General features: G+C 42.3%; 1 protein-coding gene across 4 annotated transcripts in view; it reads left to right on the plus strand.

Annotated features, from left to right (window-relative positions):
• SMIM20 (small integral membrane protein 20) overlaps positions 1 to 20,171 on the plus strand; it is a 34,345-nt gene that overhangs the window by 285 nt on the left and 13,889 nt on the right. For 2 of the 4 annotated variants that reach the window (XM_074904618.1, XM_074904619.1), the window contains exon 2: positions 4,350 to 4,406. In XM_074904618.1, the coding sequence (XP_074760719.1) occupies positions 4,350 to 4,406 (57 nt within the window). Of the gene's footprint in view, positions 1 to 358; positions 536 to 4,349; positions 4,407 to 5,709; positions 6,225 to 20,171 lie in introns of those variants that run through there. The other 2 variants (XM_074904620.1, XM_074904622.1) reach the window with 2 other exon arrangements.

The raw sequence follows: 20,171 nt of genomic DNA on the forward strand, positions 1-20,171 counted from the left end.
GGGCCGCGCCCTCCCTCCCCGCAGCAGCGCAGCTCGGGGGCTCCGCGGCGGCTCCCCGCGCCCCCGCGCCTCGACTCTCCGCGGCCAGCGCGGCCCCGGCCCGGGGCAGCCCCCCCGGTCCCGCTGGCGGCCGCGGGGCGGCTCTGGGGTGGCGAGGCGGGGCAAGGGCTCCTCGCAGCTGCCGTGTGCGGCCCCGGAGGCGCCGCCGCTCGCCCGCTCAGGCGCGGCAGGAGGAAACGCGGCGGGCGTGTAACGGCACCGGGCTGTGCCGCGCCCGCCCGCCCGCGCGGGGGCGCTGCCCGCCGCTGCGCCGCTCCTGCCGCGCCAGGCCGGGGGGGCGGAGTCCGCCGGTCCCTCGCCGCTCCCCTTCCGGGGTGTCCCGGAAGCGGGACCCGCACAGCTTCCGGGCTGTGGCCGCCGGCGGCGATGGCGAGGCTGTTCCGCACGCTCGGTATCTTCGGCGGCTTCGTGGCCGTGGTGGGGACGGCCCTTTACCCCATCTACTTCCGGCCGCTCCTGCTGCCGGAGGAGTACAGTGAGTCCCGGGGCGGGGCGGGGGGAGCGGCCCGGCTGTGCCGCTGTGAGCGGGTTTGTGGCGCGGGGGGGGGCCCTGGTGTGCTGTGGGCTGCCTCTGGGTGAGTAACTCCGAGAGATTTTCTGCTTAAGACACTCAAAAAAGAGTAGTTAAACTCGTCGTACTCTTGTTTCAAGTTATTGGCCAGCATGTGATTAAGCACCCTTCAGCTGTTCTCTGAAGCGGTTATGAGGGCGGAGATGCAGTTAAGGAAGCCGTTAAAGATCAGGGGGCTGGAACACCTGCCTTTGAGGACAGGCTGAGAGAGTTGGGGTTGTTCACCTCAGAGAAGTCTGCGGGGAGACCTTATTGCAGTCTTCCAGTTCCTAAAGGGGGCTTATAAAATGGGGAGGGGATTTTTAGTAGGAGTTCTTGTGATCGGATAAGGGGCAATGGTTTTAAACTAAAAGTAAATAGATTCAGACTAGATACAAGGAAGAAATTTTTATGATGAGGGTGGTGAAACACTGGAACAGGTTGCCCAGAGATGAGGTAGATGTCCCATCCCTGGAAACATTCAAAGTCAGGTTGGAAGGGGCTCTGAGCAATCTGATCTAGTTGGAGATGTCCCTCTTCATTGCAGGGGGCTGGACTAGATGACCTTTAAATGTACCTTTCAACTCAAACTATTCTGTGATTCTTTAAGCTGTTTGAGTCATGTTTTCTAGCTGCAGTTGAAAAGCTTAACTTAAAACATGGTAACGTATTTTTTTTACCATTTGTGATGATTTGCTGGATCTGGCCTCAGTCTGCAGAGTTTTCTCTGAAGCTGACTGCTGAGGAAACTTCACTTCCCTTCTGGAAAACCAGAACACCCCACCAAGCCTGCAACTGACTCTGTAACCAGGGAGCTCTCGAACACTGTAAGGCTCCTGAAGGTTTGGGAGTGAAGCTTCGGAGGCTCCAGGAGCACCTGTTACCCCTAAACTTGCGTTAACTATAGCCAAAGGAATCAGGGAAAAGTTCTGCTATAACCAGCCTCATCCCCTCACTTTAACTTTTATTAAACCGTTGATGATAACCTGAAGATGCATGTGGTTAATCTGCTGAGACTGAAGAGATTTCTAGGAAGAAAAAAAAAATGGTAACAAACTTATTGATCTTCTTGGATGGACTTCAGCCTTTCATCAAAGCTGAAATAAAATTTAACTTGTCAGCTAGTTTTCATTTAAGGAAGCTATATTTGTGAAGTTGGAAGCTGCCCATAAAGATGGGTTTTCTACTCTGTGTTCCTATTTAAAAAACTTAATTAGTTTTTGCTTATGGTGCACTTTCCAAAAATATAATATTAGAAGTGTGACTCAGCATTAATGAAAGGACAGAACTAGTGGACAACGTCCTCTTTTATACTTGTGAATTACATGAGCACATGTTCCCTAGCAGGTTAGGGATTTTTTTAGTCTCCTTTTAGCACATAAAATGAGTGATGAACAGTTAGTGAGTTCTTAAACTTGCTATTTAATACCTGATTCTAAACTTTACTTACTGCATGCTGCTCAAACTCTCCTTTGATCTCACCTCTCTTAATTTCCTGTGTACTTTTCTTGATGCTCATCACTGCAGTATGAGAGGACAAGCGTTAGTTGTCATAATACTTTAGACAAGAACGTGGAATTTCACAGTTGTGGTACCTGAGCAGAAGAATTTTAACCTTTGGTGTATAAAGGATTTGGTTTTTCAGAGCACAGTCTGGTAAGCTGTATGACAACTTCTGGAGAAGCTTACACCCCCCCATTGGTTTGAGCTGTGCATGAATACTCAGTATTTCTGCACTTTGGGACACTGGGTCTGAAGTTGGACATTTGGATTAGCACCACATAGTAACCCTGCAAAATGCAAGAATATATTTTAGTTCACTGGAGTGACATTCAAATATGTAAACACAAAAATCTATTTTTTCTTTCTTCAATCTTGTTTTCCCTGTCCATCTCCTTAATTCTACATGAATGAGGCAGACTGTGTTCAGGAAGAAGACTTTTCTGCACAATTCTCACACATCTTTAGAGGAGTCCTTAACAGTTTAACAGTTAAAATAGAAGGTACTTGGAAAAACTGTATGTAGTCAAATTTTTAATATGAACCTTAAATTGTGCACACAGGCGTTTGACTTAATTTCATACAGAAATGCTATCACTTTGTAGATTTTGAGTACCTCGGTTTGTGGCCTTGATGTTTCTGGTATTTTCCTTTCTGCAACTAGCTCTAAAAAAGACTGTTTCCTCATATGAAACATGTAGTTAGTTTAGTGGTAGTGTTGAAACTTTGAGGTCTTCAGCACAGACCTCTTCCACTTGGATTAATCAGAACAGTGGGCTGGCAGCTGCTATTTGGATTGATATTGGGGCATTTTTGCAGTAGATTTTGTGATTTTGCTGAACTGTGAGACTCAGCTCCTTCCCCATCCTGTGAGGTGGTTGTCCTCTCATCAAGACTGGCTCTTCCTTATTGTCTTTTTTTTGGCTTACCTGTTTTCCAAGTTGTTTTCAGGTCCCACACCATTCTTCCTATTGACTGTATCCTATCTGTGTATTTCTCATCTGTTACTTCTCTGCACTGGTTTCTTTGCCTGACCAGTTAACAGCTCTTTCTGTTCACCCTAAATGCATTCCTGGACCTCTCAGATAGAGACCAAAATGATAGTCAGCTTTTCTTCTGATCTTAGTCTCTACCTAAATATCTTTCTCCTTCAGGTTCTACAATAAGCCTGTTTCCTTGCCCTTATTCTGTTTTCTCTGTCTGGGTTTTGTACCTTTTCCTTTGAAATTAGACAGTTCCCTGAGAGTTTGTCTGCTAAAAAGGATGGAATGGCAATTACCATGCTCAGTGAACAGAACTGGAGAAGCTGCATCTGCCTCTACTGCTTGCCCCCATGCCAGTAGAATTAACTGTGATATGCCTGCTAGTCTCCAGTAGTGTTAGGCTTGCACCTAGGCAGCCTAATAATATGTAGCTCCTGTGCTTTCTCAGTGGGATAGGATGCTGAAAATTTCAGTTTTAAGATGATCTTAGTTCTGAGCTTCCCCTGAGAATGTGCACCCTACAATTTTTTAAAGGCTTAAAAAGTGAAGTTGTATAGACAAAAGGCTAATCCAGCTTTGCTTTGACTTCCTGCTTTGAAATACCACAGGGGTGAAGTGCTTAACTGGAAGGGGAAAAAAGGAGAAGCGTTTAATAAGGGGGATTAATATAGTTTTGTCCATTTCTGTTCTTGGAAGCGATTGAATCTTTCAAAGGAAGAAAAGCCTGAGACAGGTCCATTGTATGGAAAAAATCCCTTTGATACTTAATTTCACGAAGTTTATAAGGAGTAATTCTATAGATGCTGTCATGAAATCTACTTGTAGGATGCATGGTCTTCCAGGGCCTGAAAAATGGGAATCACTGATTCTGTAAAGAATAAATCTTTAGAAGAGTTGTATGTTGAGCATATGAGTGATAGCTCCTAAAAGTATTAATCATCCCTTAAGTGATGGGATCATGGAGGGTGTTTTGGCATATTTTACTAAACAGTAGTTATTACTTTAAGGTTATTTAAGAATTATATTTAAGATATTTAAGAATTATCTTATTTTTGTAATATCGCAAAACAAACTAGCTGTTAGTTTCTCAGAGAAGTGTGAATGCTACATTTGCATTGTATAGGCAGATACTCACCAGAATTTTTCTTTGTAGCATCCAGAATGAAATAAATTTTCAATATTGTTTTATTTGGTGCAGTCAATATGCCTGTTGCTTTCTTTTTTTCAGTAGTGTCCTTTCTGTTCTGTTTTTCCAGAGAAAGAACAGTCAATAAACCGAGCTGGTGTTGTTCAAGAGGATATTCAGCCTGCAGGTATACTTGATTCATGTGTTTGCATTGATTGATTTAAAGACCTTGAAGTAAGACCTGAATACTTATATGAATTTAAATAACACAGTGAAGAATACATTCAAGGAATACATATATAATAAACTTACCATGAAAATTGTTTTTTCAGGCTAATGATTCACTTGAAAATTATGGATTTAATGAAATCTGTTTTAACTTGACTTAACTGGCTAAATAAGTTGCAGAGATTCTGTTATTGTTGCATTTTATTAAAGAAATGCCAGTTTCCACAACAGAAATTAACTTCTGAACAGCTCAGAGCAAATAACCATGGGTGAGCTGAACTGTAGCTGTAAAGAATACATTATTGCACCCTGGTTTTGTGGAATACTGGTTTGCAACTCAGTTGAAACACAATTTATGAGCACTTTGTCAGTACCTTCCAGCCTCATGGGAGAGGAGTAAGGCAGAAAACCATTACAGGTAAAAGCAGATTTGGAATGTAGCGCACATAGCTTTTCGATCCTTGCTGTTGCCAATGGAAGGTGTAGAAAAGCACATGAGGGGAATAAAGTATGGCAAACTGGCCTTCAGAGTTTATTGTTTCATAGGTAATGGAACTGGTGGTGGTAATGGTTGGCACTTCTTTCAGAGATGTGAGAGTGCTTGTCTTGATGAAACAGTTCATATCTGAGTATGTTAAAGTGTAATGTATTCCTATTTTTAGAAAAGTGTAACATCAGCAGCAGGGGAAAACCAAATAGGATAAATGTCATGTCCTTACTACACATCTCAGTTAAATCATCAGTGCAGGACTTGCCTTCCAGGAAAGTGGTGAAATGCTGAAGAGGAGGAGGAAGGGCATTGTGAAATAGAAGTCTGATAAACCTACCTTTTTTATTAAACATTAAAGAGGACTGGACTGGCTCATTTACTCAAGATGCAGGTACTTGATGATCAGTCCTCCTCAGTATAACTTTTTCGTCTAAATTTAGCTGCTGATGAGAAGTTACGAGATCCACTAGTTGAAAGTGAAATCTAAACAAATTCAAGTGCAAGGTGCAATTCTAGTTGGTTGTTCCAACAGTATTAGAACACCTTAACTGTGGGTGTGATAGGTTTTTCTATTATCTGAAGCTTAAGATAACGATGAGGTTGTGTTTCTAAATATTTTTGTAAGCTTAAGCAGAGTTGTGAGTTTGGTGCAGAAATTGTTAGGTTCTTTCATTGTTTTGTACACAAGGCTGGAGTAGCAGACCAATTTTTGTTTTTTTTTCCTCCAACAGTCTAGTTATGAACTGCTGGTATTCTCATATTTGATTTGTAGGGTTAAAAGTGTGGTCTGATCCATTTGGAAGAAAGTAATGTTGGCGGCTGGGTGTATTGCAAGGCAAAACTGAAGATGGAGATCTTCAGCTGTTTCTTCTTTCACTGAAGTGTGGCTTTGGGTGTCGCTGGAGAAGAATTCTGAATATGCTGTATGGGCACATGAGGAGCAACAGAGGTTACTGGTTGGAATCCCAAGAGATAAAAACATGCTAGTTTTGACAGTGGATGCTGAGGCATAGCACACAGACTGTTAGAGCACTGAATGATTCTTGAGTTTAGAATTGAAATACTTATTTTCTTGAGAAAAGGGAAGAGAAATTGTTAAATCTGTAAACACTTGTAGAATAAATTATGAATAGAATAAATTATGCAGACTGCTGCAGTTTCCTCTCTAGTTTGAAAATTACTTTTTGTGGTTTTATTATGAAAACATGATAGAAGTATATACTGAGAGGGATCAGTGCAGAAAATACAACATGGTGAGTGTAAATTTTTACATTAAAATTTCTTCATTTTAAACCAGTGCGTACTTTTTTTCATTTGTTTTGCGAGCGGGTGTGGTGGGTTAAGCTTGGCCAGCTGCCAAGTGCCCACACAACCACTCTCTCCCTCCCTTTCCTCCATGGGACAGGGGGAGAAAATAGGATGACAAAGCTCATGGGTCCAGATAAACACAGGGAGATTGCTTACCAGTTACTATTGCAGGCAAAACAGACTCAGCTTGGGGGAAAATTAATGTAGTTAATTGCCAATTAAAATAAATTTGGATACTGAGAAACAAAAATTAAAGTAACACTTTCCCACTGCCTCCATTTTTCCAGGATCAGCTTCACTCCTGACTCTTCTTTGTCCTCCCCTCCGGTCCCCTGAGTGGCAGATGGGGGAGTTACAGTCAGCTTGTAACAGTTGTTTTGCTCCTTCCTCCTCATGCTTTTTCCCTGCTCCTGTGTGGGCGCTTCATGAGCTGCAATTCCTTCAGGAAATACCCAGCTGCTCAGGTGTGGGCTCCTCCCCAGGCTGTGGTGTGGGTGTCTGCTCCAGCACGATCTTCTCCAGGGTCTGCAGAGGAGTATCTGCTCTGGTGCCTAGAGCATCTCCTCTCGCACCTTCTTTTCTGACTTCAGTGTTTGTACTGCTGTTCCTCACTTTTTTTTCCCCTCGTTCCTCTGCTTGTCTAGTGTTTTCACAAAGATGCCATCCACTTGGCTGCTGGGCTGAGCTGTGTTTTGCAGTGGGTTCTTTGCCGAGCCAGCTGGAACTGTCTGTGGCTAGCATGGGGCAGCTCCTGCAGCCTGCCTTCCTTGCTGCCAGCCTTGACTGGTACACCTGATACAGGAGGTTAGCAGCAAATGTTGGGATAGAAAAGCAGATACTTTAAAGAATCTTTTTAAAAAAGCACTGCTTCATGGTGACCATAAAGATCATTAGAACAGCCGAGTAAAGGATTGCCCATACTGAAAATCTTTACCCAAATTGAATGACTGTCTTAACAATAGGTTCTGAATAAACTGTGTGTTTTCAGATTTCAAAAGAAAGAAACAGTCTAGTTACAGTCTATAACCTGTTGTTCTTGGAACACAGGTGTAGCATGGACATTTAACTTGAATATACCATCTATAGTTATACTACCTATGTTATACTATAACATTTTAAAGACCATTGCAGGATTGTGTATGTTATGAAGAGTATTATTTATAAAGTTAGTTTGATTTTTTTTTTTGGACATCACACAGTGGTATTAAGACAGATGAAAGACTCTGTTTACAGTGTTCTTTTCCAAACCACCATTCATTCTCCTACTTGCTATTCCTTTTCTACGTGTTGTTGTCATTCCCCCTACCCCATTCAAACACGTTTCCTCTTCTGAGGTTTGGTTTTTTTTTAGTCTCCTATTATCACTTGTAAGCATTACAATTTTCTCAGTTTGCTTGCTGAGAAAATGTGACCATATTTGATTCCTTTGAGTTCTCAGGTGATTTCACATGGCTGAAGCCAGAGTGAGTGTATGCGTTCACTATAGGGATGTTAACAGAATTCACTATATAGCACAGAACACAAAGCTAATTCAGTGTTTGCTAGGAAAAGAAGAATCAATTAAACTGAAGAACAAAGAGGTTTTTATCACTTAAACTTTTCTTCAATGAGATTGCGAAAATGAGGGATCCTTGGTTTTTGTTTTCTTGAACAAAATATACTGATGCATCAGACAGTTTCAGCAAAGTTGTTTCATCTAAAATACCTTTCCAGTGGAAATACAGCATTGCTTAAATGCAGATACTCCATCTATAACTGACTAGATAAAAAACAGTTTTAGGAGAGACTGGGAATTGTTCAATAATGCTGCTTCTGTCACTTGGTGACACAAATGCTTAAAAAACATACATCATGGTAGTGTGAAGCAATTGTTAAACCACTCTTTCAGGATAAATGATGTGACAAAGGATACTGAATTACTTAGTTTGGAGTTAGGAGATGAGACATTCTCTGCTACTTGTTTACTTTGTGAAGTTGAGCAATTTGCTGAGTCAGGATCTTGCCTAGAAAAATGTTAGACGGTTTCAGAATAGTGGCTGTTGCTGGCAGGTGCTGAGCCTTTTGCCTTCTTTTTACTTAAACATTGCAAAACATTTGAGTACATGAACTCAATTATTTAACATTTATAGAACTGTACATGTCTGTTCGTTGTGATCTCTCGTTCATTCAAGTGCAAAACAGCTTGGTAAGTTTTGTAATTGCCTGAATTTGCAGCAGTGTATACCTTTTGAATACTACTGAAATGTCTCTAAACTCTGAAAAGGGTATATGTTGGTTTTAATGATCATTACTTTTCACTTGCTGGGTTCCACTTTATTAAGTGGGCTGATTGGTCAAGTCTTTGAAGTGTTAGGATAGTGAATGCCTCTCCTTCTAGATACTTAGTATCAGGTGAAGTTGAGTATACCAAATTGTGCTTCCCAGGACTCTTATCTCCCTCTGTAAATAAGAGGTTTTGCTACTTTTGTAGCCTGCAACTATTATTTTTCAACACAGTGACACAAAGTTATTAGATGTGTTTATAATTATGTATAATTTTATATAACTTTTAGTATTCGGGAGGGGCTAGTCCACCTTTTTCAAGAGGAACTGATTTGCTGGTTTTGTTCCACCTGCTCTGATAGAAAGGTTGGGACAAAACATTTGATAAAAATGCCTTCTTAGAATGTTTTTAAAACAGTTTTCTTTATTTTGTAATATGAGTATATTTTGCTTATTTATTCTAACTGCAAATATAACTTCAGCCCTTGGAGGACTGGAGAAAAGTTTTAAACAGTGGTTTGACATCCCAACAGAAACACTTGGTTGTACTAAGTTTAGGCCTGCTGTTGTATGCTGATAAGTTTTGAAATTATTAAAACTTGTGCCATGAAGAGCAAATCTGACATTTTGGTCTAAATGCAGCTTGGTTTTGAAACATTATTGACTGTTGATGCAATGAAACTCTCAAGCACAAACACTTCAGGAGGAGTAAACATGGCAAAAGATTTTGGCAAGTTGCCAGATTATACACATGAACAAGAAAAATGGGATTTTTCTTGCTGAATATTGCGCTTCGTTTATTGAGATTGTTCCTGCTGCTGAGAGGGGATTTTTTTTTTCTGTAGTACTCAAAGCACATTGAATAGTCTCCAATGATTGTTGCAGATTTTACTGTACATGTGCCCTTCCACAAAAAGCAGTCCAGAAAAAGAAGCAGTTCTCATGATTTGCAGTTTTCTAAACCAAAATAAATCATGTATTTTCCCTTCTTGCAGTCTAGCAATAATTAACTACTCATTTTCTCAGTACTGTGTACACTCCTACTGACCTTCTTCATGTTAACATGCAGACACAGCAGTAAATGAAAAGCTGCATTGGCTTTTTCCGTGGTGTCACGCAGCCCAAATAGTATGTTTGCTAGTGGAAGGAAATTATTTTCCAGCTTCTAAGAAAGCGCTGCAGAATATATACACTGTTTACATGTGGACAATTATAACAGGACAGAGCAAAAAACAAAGTGCAGGCCAAAGCATGTTGAAGCTCTCATTTTCACATATTAGCTAAGGTCCAAGGTGTATTTGTGCATAGTGCAGACTGTGTGGGCCTTTCAAGAAAAGTGGTGCAGTGTTTAAGACACTGTCTTGGAAATTAGGACTGTTGTGGTCAGTTCCCTGTCCCACCATGCTTTTGTCTGGCAGCAGGTATGTAATTTAGCCTTTGAGCTTCAGTTCCATCTGTAAAATAGCAGTAATAGTTCCCCCCTTTCTTGGAAGGCATGATGAAGGTAAATACAGGGCTGGGGGGGTTTTGATGCTCTAGAAAACATTTCCGGTTCTTGTCTGAGAAGTTTTCTTCATGGTTAGGAAAAATAGATCTGGATTTCTGTGGGAATCAGATATTCTGGTTCCAAGAACTTAAAATGTTCTGAAGAGTCTTTTCCAAAAGGAAATGACTCCTGAAACTTCCCAGAACTTTATACCACTGAAATATTATGCTCTGAGTATGGAAATTTTATATTTTAGGAGTCAAACCAGAAAACTCACCTGCTTTCCCCCATACTATTTTTTTTTAGATCTCCAAATTTGAGTATAAACTTCTACATCTAAGTTGAAATGCAACCCAATATAAATGTTACTACAGTGGCACAAAAAAGCAGAAAATTGGTCAGCTTTTGTTACTGGCCCAGGTACTTCAGCAATTTTTGGAGACTCAGCAATTTTCTATATTTTGACTTGCCACTTCCTTTGTTTACTGTGACAGTGCATCTTCCCTTCTGACCTTTGCATGCCAAAAAAGTAGCTTAAAGTCTTCTAAGAGAGCTACAAGTACCGAGCAGGGGAAGCTGAGTGGCGGTTAAAGTAGGTGAGGGAGAGCTGGAGATACTGCAGGGAAAAGTGTTCCTCCTGTAGCCCTGGAGGAACACCTTGGAGGTAGAGTGGTGGATATGAAGAGGAGACAGGACATACTGGTCAGTTGAATGGGCCGGAGCATGAGGGACATAGGACATAAATCCATTGGAATGTGGCCTTCATAAGCTCTGCTGCTCACAGAGCAAATTGGGATACCTCTTTCCCTGTTTTCTGTTTCCTTCCCAGGAGATCAGAGGTAAATATTTCTAAAGAAAGTTCCAAGACAAGGAGATTATTATGAGAAGAGAGCATTTAAGGAGAAGTTATATAAGTACTCTTCTCTCTAGCCTATCTTGAGAGGTCAGAAATCATAGAATAACTTGGATTGGAAGGGACCTCATGCTGAAAAGTATCTTTCAGGTCACAGGGAAAGGTGCTTCCTTTGCTATCAACTTCTTCCTGTAATTCAGTACAGTGAATATCAGCAATACCAATCAGGGTAGAGGAGGAAGGTACTCCCATTGCTTCAGCAGAAATTCCTGTAGGAGGAGTCCTTCTCAGCCACCCATTCACTCCCAGAACTGGATGGCTTAGGCACAGTTTAGGATGAAGAGAAGCCACTGTGGATATTAACCAGAAGCATTTACTTCCTGGTCTGATATCTGTGACTTTTGGGGTGCCAGTGATTGTAGAAGGTCAGCTGTAGATCCAGATCTCCTTCCATCTACAGATATGAGGAAGGTATATACAAGAACTCTAACTTGTGTCATTACTGGCTGAACAGCACCATTAGGAGTCCTCTGAAGCCTGGAAAGCAGGTAATCTTAGTAACAGAATCTTCACTGTCTGCTTGTAGCTTCCTCTGAAATAAGCTCCATTTCCCTGGTCCTTCTCCTACTCATCCTGTGAGTGGCTAACACAGGCTTGCTGGATGTCCCATATAACAAAGAATTTCTCATAGTTCAGTCCAAAATCCCATATCCTACATTAAGAACTTGTGGGCTATTACTTCTCCCTGCATTTTCTGTGTGGTTTTAATAGGGATTATGTGATTTTTGTGGCCTCAGCTGCCTGCTCCCTGCCTACCTCTCTCTGCCTCTGGATCAAAGCAATGATACCAGCAGTACCACTAGATGAAGGAGCCTGTAAGGAGCTGTGAGGATCTACGGGATACATTCCCATACATGAAGTCTGACAGTCCTACTAATATGTCTCAGAATTCCTCCTAGCTGTTTTCAGCTGACAAGCTCTTGGTTCATAGCAAAAATTCTTGTTATTATTCCTTATGGCACTTAGCACAATTAAGTTTTGTCCCATAGCTACCAGTCCAGCTATTCTTATGCACTGACATGGCCTCCCAAGTTGTTTAGTCAGAACATTTTGTTAGTATACTGCTATTTTTGTGCCGAACAATTATGTTAAATTTGTCCTGAGACAGTTCTTTGAGGAATGCCACCAGTAAAATCTCTCCAGGCCAATGACTTCCCGTTTGTCATTTCCGCTTTAGCTGCTTCCATACTTGGCTTACAGTTCTTGAAGCTACTAATTGTTTTCCACGTGACATTGTTCCAGATGCTTTGCTAAAGTCCAGGTGGAGTATATCCCCTGAATTTTTGTCATGTTGACAAGCTGGTTACCTGATTAGGTAGCAAGATTAATACTCTGACATTGTTCTATTTGGGGAATTTTTGTTTGTGTCCACACTTTTCATTACTTCAGAGTTTGCCATCATGCTTGTGTGCTCTTCTGGAAAGACTGACACCTAGGCAGATGTTTTCCAAAATAAATCCCAGAAGTACCCAGGTATCCTTATACTCTTTCTGTCTGAATGTATCGTAATGCATATAGAATGAAAGACTGGGTTTGTTAGAAGTACCTGAACATCATGAGAGTGACCTGCCTCTTCAGCCCAGGCAGAAAGGAGAGATGTTTGCTGGTTCCTTTCAAAAGCTCAGAAGTTTATATTCATCCTGTCTCTGTACCACTGATTATTAACTCATAAGAACCAGGCCCAGCTAATAGAAAATTACTGTAAACATAGTACAAGAATACAAGGCTGGTTTTATTTAGTTAGAAAAACCATCACTCCTCAAACTTCCTCAAAAGAGGAAGTGCAATTAGCAAGCCTTATTGAGACAGAATGTGATTAAGTGAATTGCCACATCTGCATTCATTAGCAAAATTATTCAGGGGGGTGCAGAAGAATTTACACCTAGTTCTGGTTTCCACAGGTCATTGGGTGCCTATCACTTAGAAAGGCTCCTGACAAGGCAGGCAGGACATCCAGATAATGACTGCTTTGAAGAAGATTACGAAATTTCCCTTTGCTTCAACCCTTTGGAATCACAGCAGAGATACAGATAAAGGTAAAAATGTAATATTTCAATTGTGCCAGTGTTTTTAGTGGAATGTTACTGATGGCACTTTGTGATTCATTTGTGAACTGTTATATCCTTTGGGAACTACCTGGAATATGATCTGTATGTTTTGTTGCCTCCTAGAAATTCTAAAGATGTCTTAATTTATACAATTTCATGCCCTGTTTACAGCCAGTCACTTTGCCCTACCTTTTCTGGAAATTTTCCAGTGATGGCATGGACTAGCTAAAGTTCTGATTATCTCTAAGTCTCAGAAGAACAAAAGATATTTTGTTCCTGTTATTTTCTGTCTTCCAAGATAAAATAAGTTTGCGTGCTACTCTCTATTGAGACTGTCATGAATCTTCAAGACTAGGTTCTAATTCTAGCCCAAAATCTATGGAAGGCTTCTTATCTTCTAGATTTTTTTTCTTATCTACATGTACAGGCAGACAGCTCCAATAGTAGAAGTGTCCATGTTAGATGTTCATAGTAAAGAAACACTTAATCACAAACACAGTGTCATTCTGAAGAAGCATTTAGGATTACTTTGCTTGGGAACCTGGCTCTTGGTACAAATATCTACAACAGGTATGAGGCTCCTTACCACTTAATTCTTTCAGGATTCAGCAATTTTGTCTCCTCTGCAGGTTTTGAGATGTATCAAGGGAAATACTATAGTTCCTACCTATGATATAGGGACCTTCTTCACTCATGGTCTACCTGTCTTGAAATAGATTCTGAGTGGGATTTTCAGATCCCAACTACCTGAAAATATCTTCTGAGATTTTCAAGACCGTGTTTTGGGTGAAGAGCCTTCTTTGCATATGAAACAGTTTATGAAATGTTACCTCTACTGCATATAAGCAGTGTGGTAGTATTTATGTCTGTTTCACTGATGGATGAGATGCTTCCCTGAATGGGAACAGAAGTTGTAACCTCTGTTCTTTCATGTTAGTTAATTTGTCGGCTGTCCTGTTACCATTAAACTTCTCCCTTAGAAACATGGCAGGGGAGAGCCTTTGAAACTATCTGCATATTCTAAGTGTGTGTTCTTTATAGTCAGCTTCATGTATTTCTGAGTTGGATGCCAGCTGTTACACTGAAAGTCTTCCTCGTAATTCTAATGGATTTACCATCTTGTATCATTGTAGAAAACACCACAGTAATACTTTATATAAAGTAGTGAAAGAAGGGCCACATCCACTTAAATTTGCAGAGGCTGGGCATCTGGGGAATTACTATATTTACTGCAGTGTTGTTCCAGTGTTGCTGTTTTAGGAAGTGACAGGTAGTTTTTGAAGATGAATTATGCAAAGGAAGGGACCCGAGGTGTTCCTTGGGCAGGAACACCCTTGACTCAGACCAGGTGAAAGCATAATGCCGTGTCTGTTCTGAATGTTAGGGATCTGTCCAGTGTGTTTCCACTGTGTTTGCATTTAATCAGTCACAAGGGTGTCCTGGTTTGAGCTGAGAGAGAAACTGAGCACCATGCAGCTGTTCACACACTCCTTCCCTGCCCAGCACTGGGAAGGAGGAAAATTAGTTGTGATAAGGGCAGAGAGGGATGGCTCATCCATTACAGGTCAAGGGCAAAAGACAGACTCCTTAGGGGAAAAAAAAGAACATCACTTTAATTCAAACACTAACAAAACCACTTAACAGACAGAGCAGGACAGTGAAAAGTGTTACACATCTTAAAAACACTTCTCCCCTCTTCCCAGGCTCACTTTTGTTTCCAGTGTCTCTACCTCCTTCCTGCCAGTGATGCAGGAGCAGGGAATGGGGGGTTTTCAGTTGGTCCGGCCACTCCTTCCTCTGAGAGGGGGAAGTACTCCCCTCTTCCACATGGTGTCCCTCTCACAGGAGACAGTCCTCCACAAACTTTCTCTGAGTCCCTCCCACAGGCTGCACCATGGCATGGATCACTCCCGTGTGTTGCAATCCTCCCAGTGCCAACTACAACAGCGGGGGCTTCTTCCCATGGAGTCCCGGCCTTCTTTGGGCACAGCCACCAGTGTGGGGTGTTCCACAGGCTGCAGGCAAATCCCTGCTCCTCTGGTGACCTCCGTGGGTGGAAGGGGGGTGGCCCTGCCATCTCACCACAGGATACAGGAGTGCTTTCTGCTCTGGCACACCTCCCCGCTACCTCCTCCTTCCTTCCACTGCCCTCAGTGTTTGCAGAGGTCTCCTTATCACAACTCCTTCTCATAAGTCCTCAGTCCCCTCTTAGGTTTCCCTTCTTAAATACATTATTGCAGAGGTGCGGCCACCATTGCTAACTGGCTTGGCCTTGGCTGGAGGTGGGTCTGACTTGGAGCTAGGGGAGCTTTTGAGAAGCTTCTCACAGGGGACCACCACTGTAGCCCCCTTCTGCTGCTATCATAACCCCTGCCACACAAACCCAGTATAAACGGTCATCAAGAATCCTCGCTAGGATGATGTTAACTCTAGTTGAACCCCCAGTCCCAGATCTGAGGTAGAAGCAGTCTTTCCATTGTTCCTTCACAGATATGCTGTCTCAAAAGCAGTGGTATCACAAAATCATAGACTTTATACTAGAAATGACTATTGGAGATCATCTAGTCCAATCCCCTGTTCAAAGCAGGGCCAACTCCAGAGTCAGATCAAGTTGCTGAGGTCTTTTGTCTCAGGATTACATGCTGTCTTGTAGGTAGTCCTCCAGGCTTGGATGTCAGTAACAAAACATCATCACCTCTGGGAGCACTGCAGAATCGGTACCTACTCATATGAAATCTTTGTGAAAGTATCATCGTGTGTTTTGGTGCAAAGCTCATTAGACCGTACCAGGGCCTGTGATGTTGATCATCTCCAGACTTAACACCTGTGCCTTGGAGAAAAAACATTCTTACAGTGATTCACCTTTGTCCCTTTGCTGTGTGTTAGTTAGATGGCATAATCAATGAATGCCAGAATAAGCTTCTGTGCTCTCTTGAGGGGACCAACACCAGATTCATCATGCCATGCCAGGAGGCTCCATTCCGCCTGCAGTATTTTTAGGGAACTGGTGGGTCAGAAGTCTCAGTGTTTACCTGAGTAGGGGCCTGTCCAGTGAACACTCTCATTACATGTCCATAGTACAAAGAAAAGCTAGGGAGCTGTATTTGCTTTTCCCACCACAGATGTGGAAATGGTAACCAACAGTTAGTGTCTAGTGAGGCTATGGTGTAATGGGCTTTTGAAAAGCTGCTATTTCTGGGTGAACTGGCCAACCAAGCTCCCTTTAGAAGGCTCACTGGCAGAAGGGCTTTGGCAGCTGGAAGGCAGACATACAGTGGGGAACAAATGATAATTGCACCTCTCCTTGCCCAGAAAAACAAGACCCATGGTCACATTTGTGCTAACTTCTTTTACTCATCAGCAAAAGAATGGGGGCTGCTCAGCCCAATTCAGGACAAGAAGAGAACCATCACTCCAACACACCTCAAATGGCCCGAAATATCTATTGATCTTTGGCCTAGGCAGTGTTCCTGTTTCTCTAAAGAGGGGTACTACCATTTGGAAGCTCTCTATGCAAGCTCTTGCCAAACACTCCTCTCATTTCCCTTGGGCTGGAAGTCATTTTAGATTTGCCAGCTGGGACTTGGCCCCTGGGCTGATTCCAGCACCTGAGCCTAGTTTAATGTCAGAGTGAGCTGGCTGATCCCGTGGGACATTACAGTGTGTCCTGACGCAGGTATTGCTTGGAAAGGTGCTGCCGGACTTCTGCAAGGAGGTTGAAAGTTCCAGTTATCAAAGCTGAGTGGTGGCAAAGCAGTGATTTCCAGCTCCTTCTGATGTTTATTTCCTGGTGAGTGTCATGTTTAATAGTATTCTTAATGATTGTGGTGGTAGCAAGAAGTGATATAGTAGTTGCTTTGCCTATTTCTTTTGTTTTAAATTTTAGAATATCTGTTACTAAAGATATAATTACCCCTGCACCTCAGAAGAATCCCCAAAACAGACTAATCAACTGGGTAATTGCTCAATCCTAAGTGTCTGAATATAGGATGACACTTCTGGTTTAATATTTTCTGTGCTGCTTATTTTCTATTGAAAGTAAATTGCCTTTTGATATAAAAGACATGGTTCAGTCTCTAGGGAACCCTGTCTTTGTATTCTTCTTGTGCATTATTATTTAAAAGAACCCCAAACCGACCAGTAACCCGAGTGATCACAGCTGATGAATGCAGACTTTGTTCCCAGGAAAAAGGTAAAAGGGGAGAAAAATTGTATTCAATTCTGTTATGTAAACAAAAAAAAAATTTCAGAGAAGAATTGTGCTAGATTTTCCCCCCTCAAAGGCATTGTATATAACTAACATAATTAATTATAGAATTATTCACAACCAGGAACAAGGATGTTTGATTCACCTTGTTTTACAAAAAACAAAGGATCCTTAATCTGTCGAGTGCTATGCTAATAACAATTGAAGATTGTTTATGAATACTGACAGTGGGTCAGAGATTGGGAAGTTATGGGATGAGGAGGATTGTCTCATGTACATTGATGACAACAGTAAAAGAAAGACTGAATGGTTTATCTGCCATCGTGGTTGTAGTTTTCAGTTAAAGTCTGGTTTATATTCAAAGCTCTGGCCAAACATTTCCTTCTGCCAGTTTCTGGATTATTTATCGGCTCGGATTGACATAATAAGCTTTGGGCCCATGATGTAAGTCAGATGTCTAAATCTGGCCTTGTATAAGGAACAGACTGAGTTTTCCCAGCCTAACAAGCCAGAACTTGGCCTGTCAAAGGTGTCTGCCATGAGGGACTAGAAGTCTAACTCTTGTCTGTGGAGGCTGCTTTTGAGAGTGATACTACTCTGTGGCTAGTAAAACTGGTCTGGTATCCTTTCAGCGTCTTTCTTCAGCGGGGTTGCCTCTTTCACAACTACCTGTTATGGTTCCTTTTCCAGCAGCTTCCACCTGACCAGTTGCTCTCAGCGGGTCCCCTCAGCACAAAAGGGTTGAAGTTTTTTTCCTGGGGGTGTCTGCTTGGGGAGCTAAGGGCCATGCATCCTCACAGGAGGGAGGAAGCCTTAGCTGTTGTGAGGTATGTTCCTCTGAGTGGGTCTTCATGTGCAGGGAGTTGTGCATGAATTCACAAGCCCAAGCATAGCTGGCATCTGTTTTCTCAGGTGTAAATTCTTGGCCCCTCTTCCATCACTCAGTATTTTATAGGCTGAAGAATTGAAATACTTTTAAGTTGTGCTACTGGCCAAAACTGAGGAATTACTGAGGAACTCAGGCACACTTAACTACAGGGCTCCCAGAGCACCTGCCCTGGAGGAATCCAGGTTATACTGCAAGCACTTGTTCTGGCCACTGCCTATGGTTCACATGTCTGTGCACTGTCCTGGGTGACACGTTAGCTGTAAGCTGTTTGCCTCCCCCAGTGTCTAGTGCAAATATGCCAGGTGGTTGTGTGTCTGTAGGGAATCTCCTGGCAGGCTCCTGGTTCTTGGGGAGGTAGCCCTCAGAGCCTGTAGTCATAGACTTTCCTTGTAGACACTTCTGGACACTGACAATGTTTCTTCTACCCCAGTCCCTGGGTAACTGAGGTGCTAGCTATTACATGCTTCATCTGAGATATCTCTTGGCCATTTTTGTGACCTCTCTAGAGACATCAGCTAGAAATGCTGGATCCCAGCTTACACTGCAGTTGTGAGGCTGTGCAAGCACTTGCTCCAAGGCACCATAGTCTATTGTTTTTTTCTGTTACAGAGTTTTGGACTCTAGCAATTTCAGAAACATCTGACCATACCCTAAGACAAATAACTCAGCCCAAAATATACTTCTGGGGGGAGGCTAAGCAAACCTTTCGTGATGATCTTCAGAGTAGTCCATGTGCTTTATGAACTCTCACGTACAACACATCAGTTAGTATACCAGGAGGTCTAGATCTACTGCCAGTGATCTACTTTCCTTGCCTGCTATAGAAATGATGTATTTTAAAATGGTCATAACTGCTTCTCAGGTTTAGTACATGGGATGAATGAGCCTTGGTGGGGATGCTGTTCCTCACTGGGGATGTCTCTTCCCTGCTGTGGCTGGTTTATTCCCACAGAGTTTGCTGGGTAACTAGAGTCATAGCTCCTTAAGACAGATGGTTGCACTTGTCCTTTGCCACCTGTGCTTCCTGAGGACAATGTTGGGCTCTGATTGCTGAGAATGATGGTTCTTCATTCTCTGTTGTGGTGTGGCAATAACTCCTCTCTGAACTTTCATGCCTGGGCTTAGATAGACATGCTGATAGTTTAGTCCTGTCTCTGCTTAGACTTTTCAAGACTCAGCAGCCCTTTGAGCAGGAGATGTGTGTGTCCTGCAGGAAATGTAGTTACTTGCATATTGAGTATCTGCCTAAGCAAACTGTCACCGACTTGACAGGTTGTGTGGAAAGAGCATGGCTGGTGTAAGATCTCAAGGTGAACCAGCTTGCAGGTGTATTGGGTTACCTGGTGGGCAGCTTGCTGCCAGGCTTTTTGGTGGCCTTTCTGTTGGCTGTAGACTCTCTCTAGGCACATCTGATCAGACCTGCAACCAGCATGGGAGGTCATGGGGCAGAGGCAGCTTACAGTATGAGCTCAGGTTCTGCCCTCAATGAACGTGAATGAGAGTGAGGCATGTGCTCAAAGTGAAAAATCCAACAAGTCTTTTTGCCTGGGGTAGGGTAAAAGGTCTCTTCAAGTTAATCCAAACTTCACATTTTCACTCCAGACTCCAGCCTGTTTCCTGAAGGAACAGGCCCACTTTGGAAGGATGGATGCACTGCATGCAGTGATGGAAAATATAAGGTCAACAGGCCTTTAGGGAATCTCACTTTCTATTCAGTAAACAAATACTTATTTAAAAAAAAATAAATCCCTAAGAAGCCATGGTAACCTTGTGATGACCTTACTGAGCTGCAATCCATATGGCTGCAAGGGTTCTGCAGGCTGCTGTTTTATAGTACTAAATGACTGTAGCCCACTTCAGAACAAAAGAAGGCTTTTTTTTTTTCATGGTTAACAAGCCAGTGTTAATAAACAGGCAGTCCTAGTATTTTCCCTGAAAAAAAATTCATTTTTCTCCTTGGTCATAAAGAAGTCATAAGCCGGTTCCTGCCATGCCAAACAATCAGCCTCAGGCTCCAGTTCGGCAAAGCACTTATGTGTTTAATGAAATGCTACTGTCAATGGCACTTACACATCTGTTTAAAGTTAGAAATGAGAATTTAAGAATTCGACTGAATCGAGG

Source organism: Athene noctua, chromosome 4 (genome assembly GCF_965140245.1).
Source record: "Athene noctua chromosome 4, bAthNoc1.hap1.1, whole genome shotgun sequence".
NCBI lineage: Eukaryota > Metazoa > Chordata > Aves > Strigiformes > Strigidae > Athene > Athene noctua.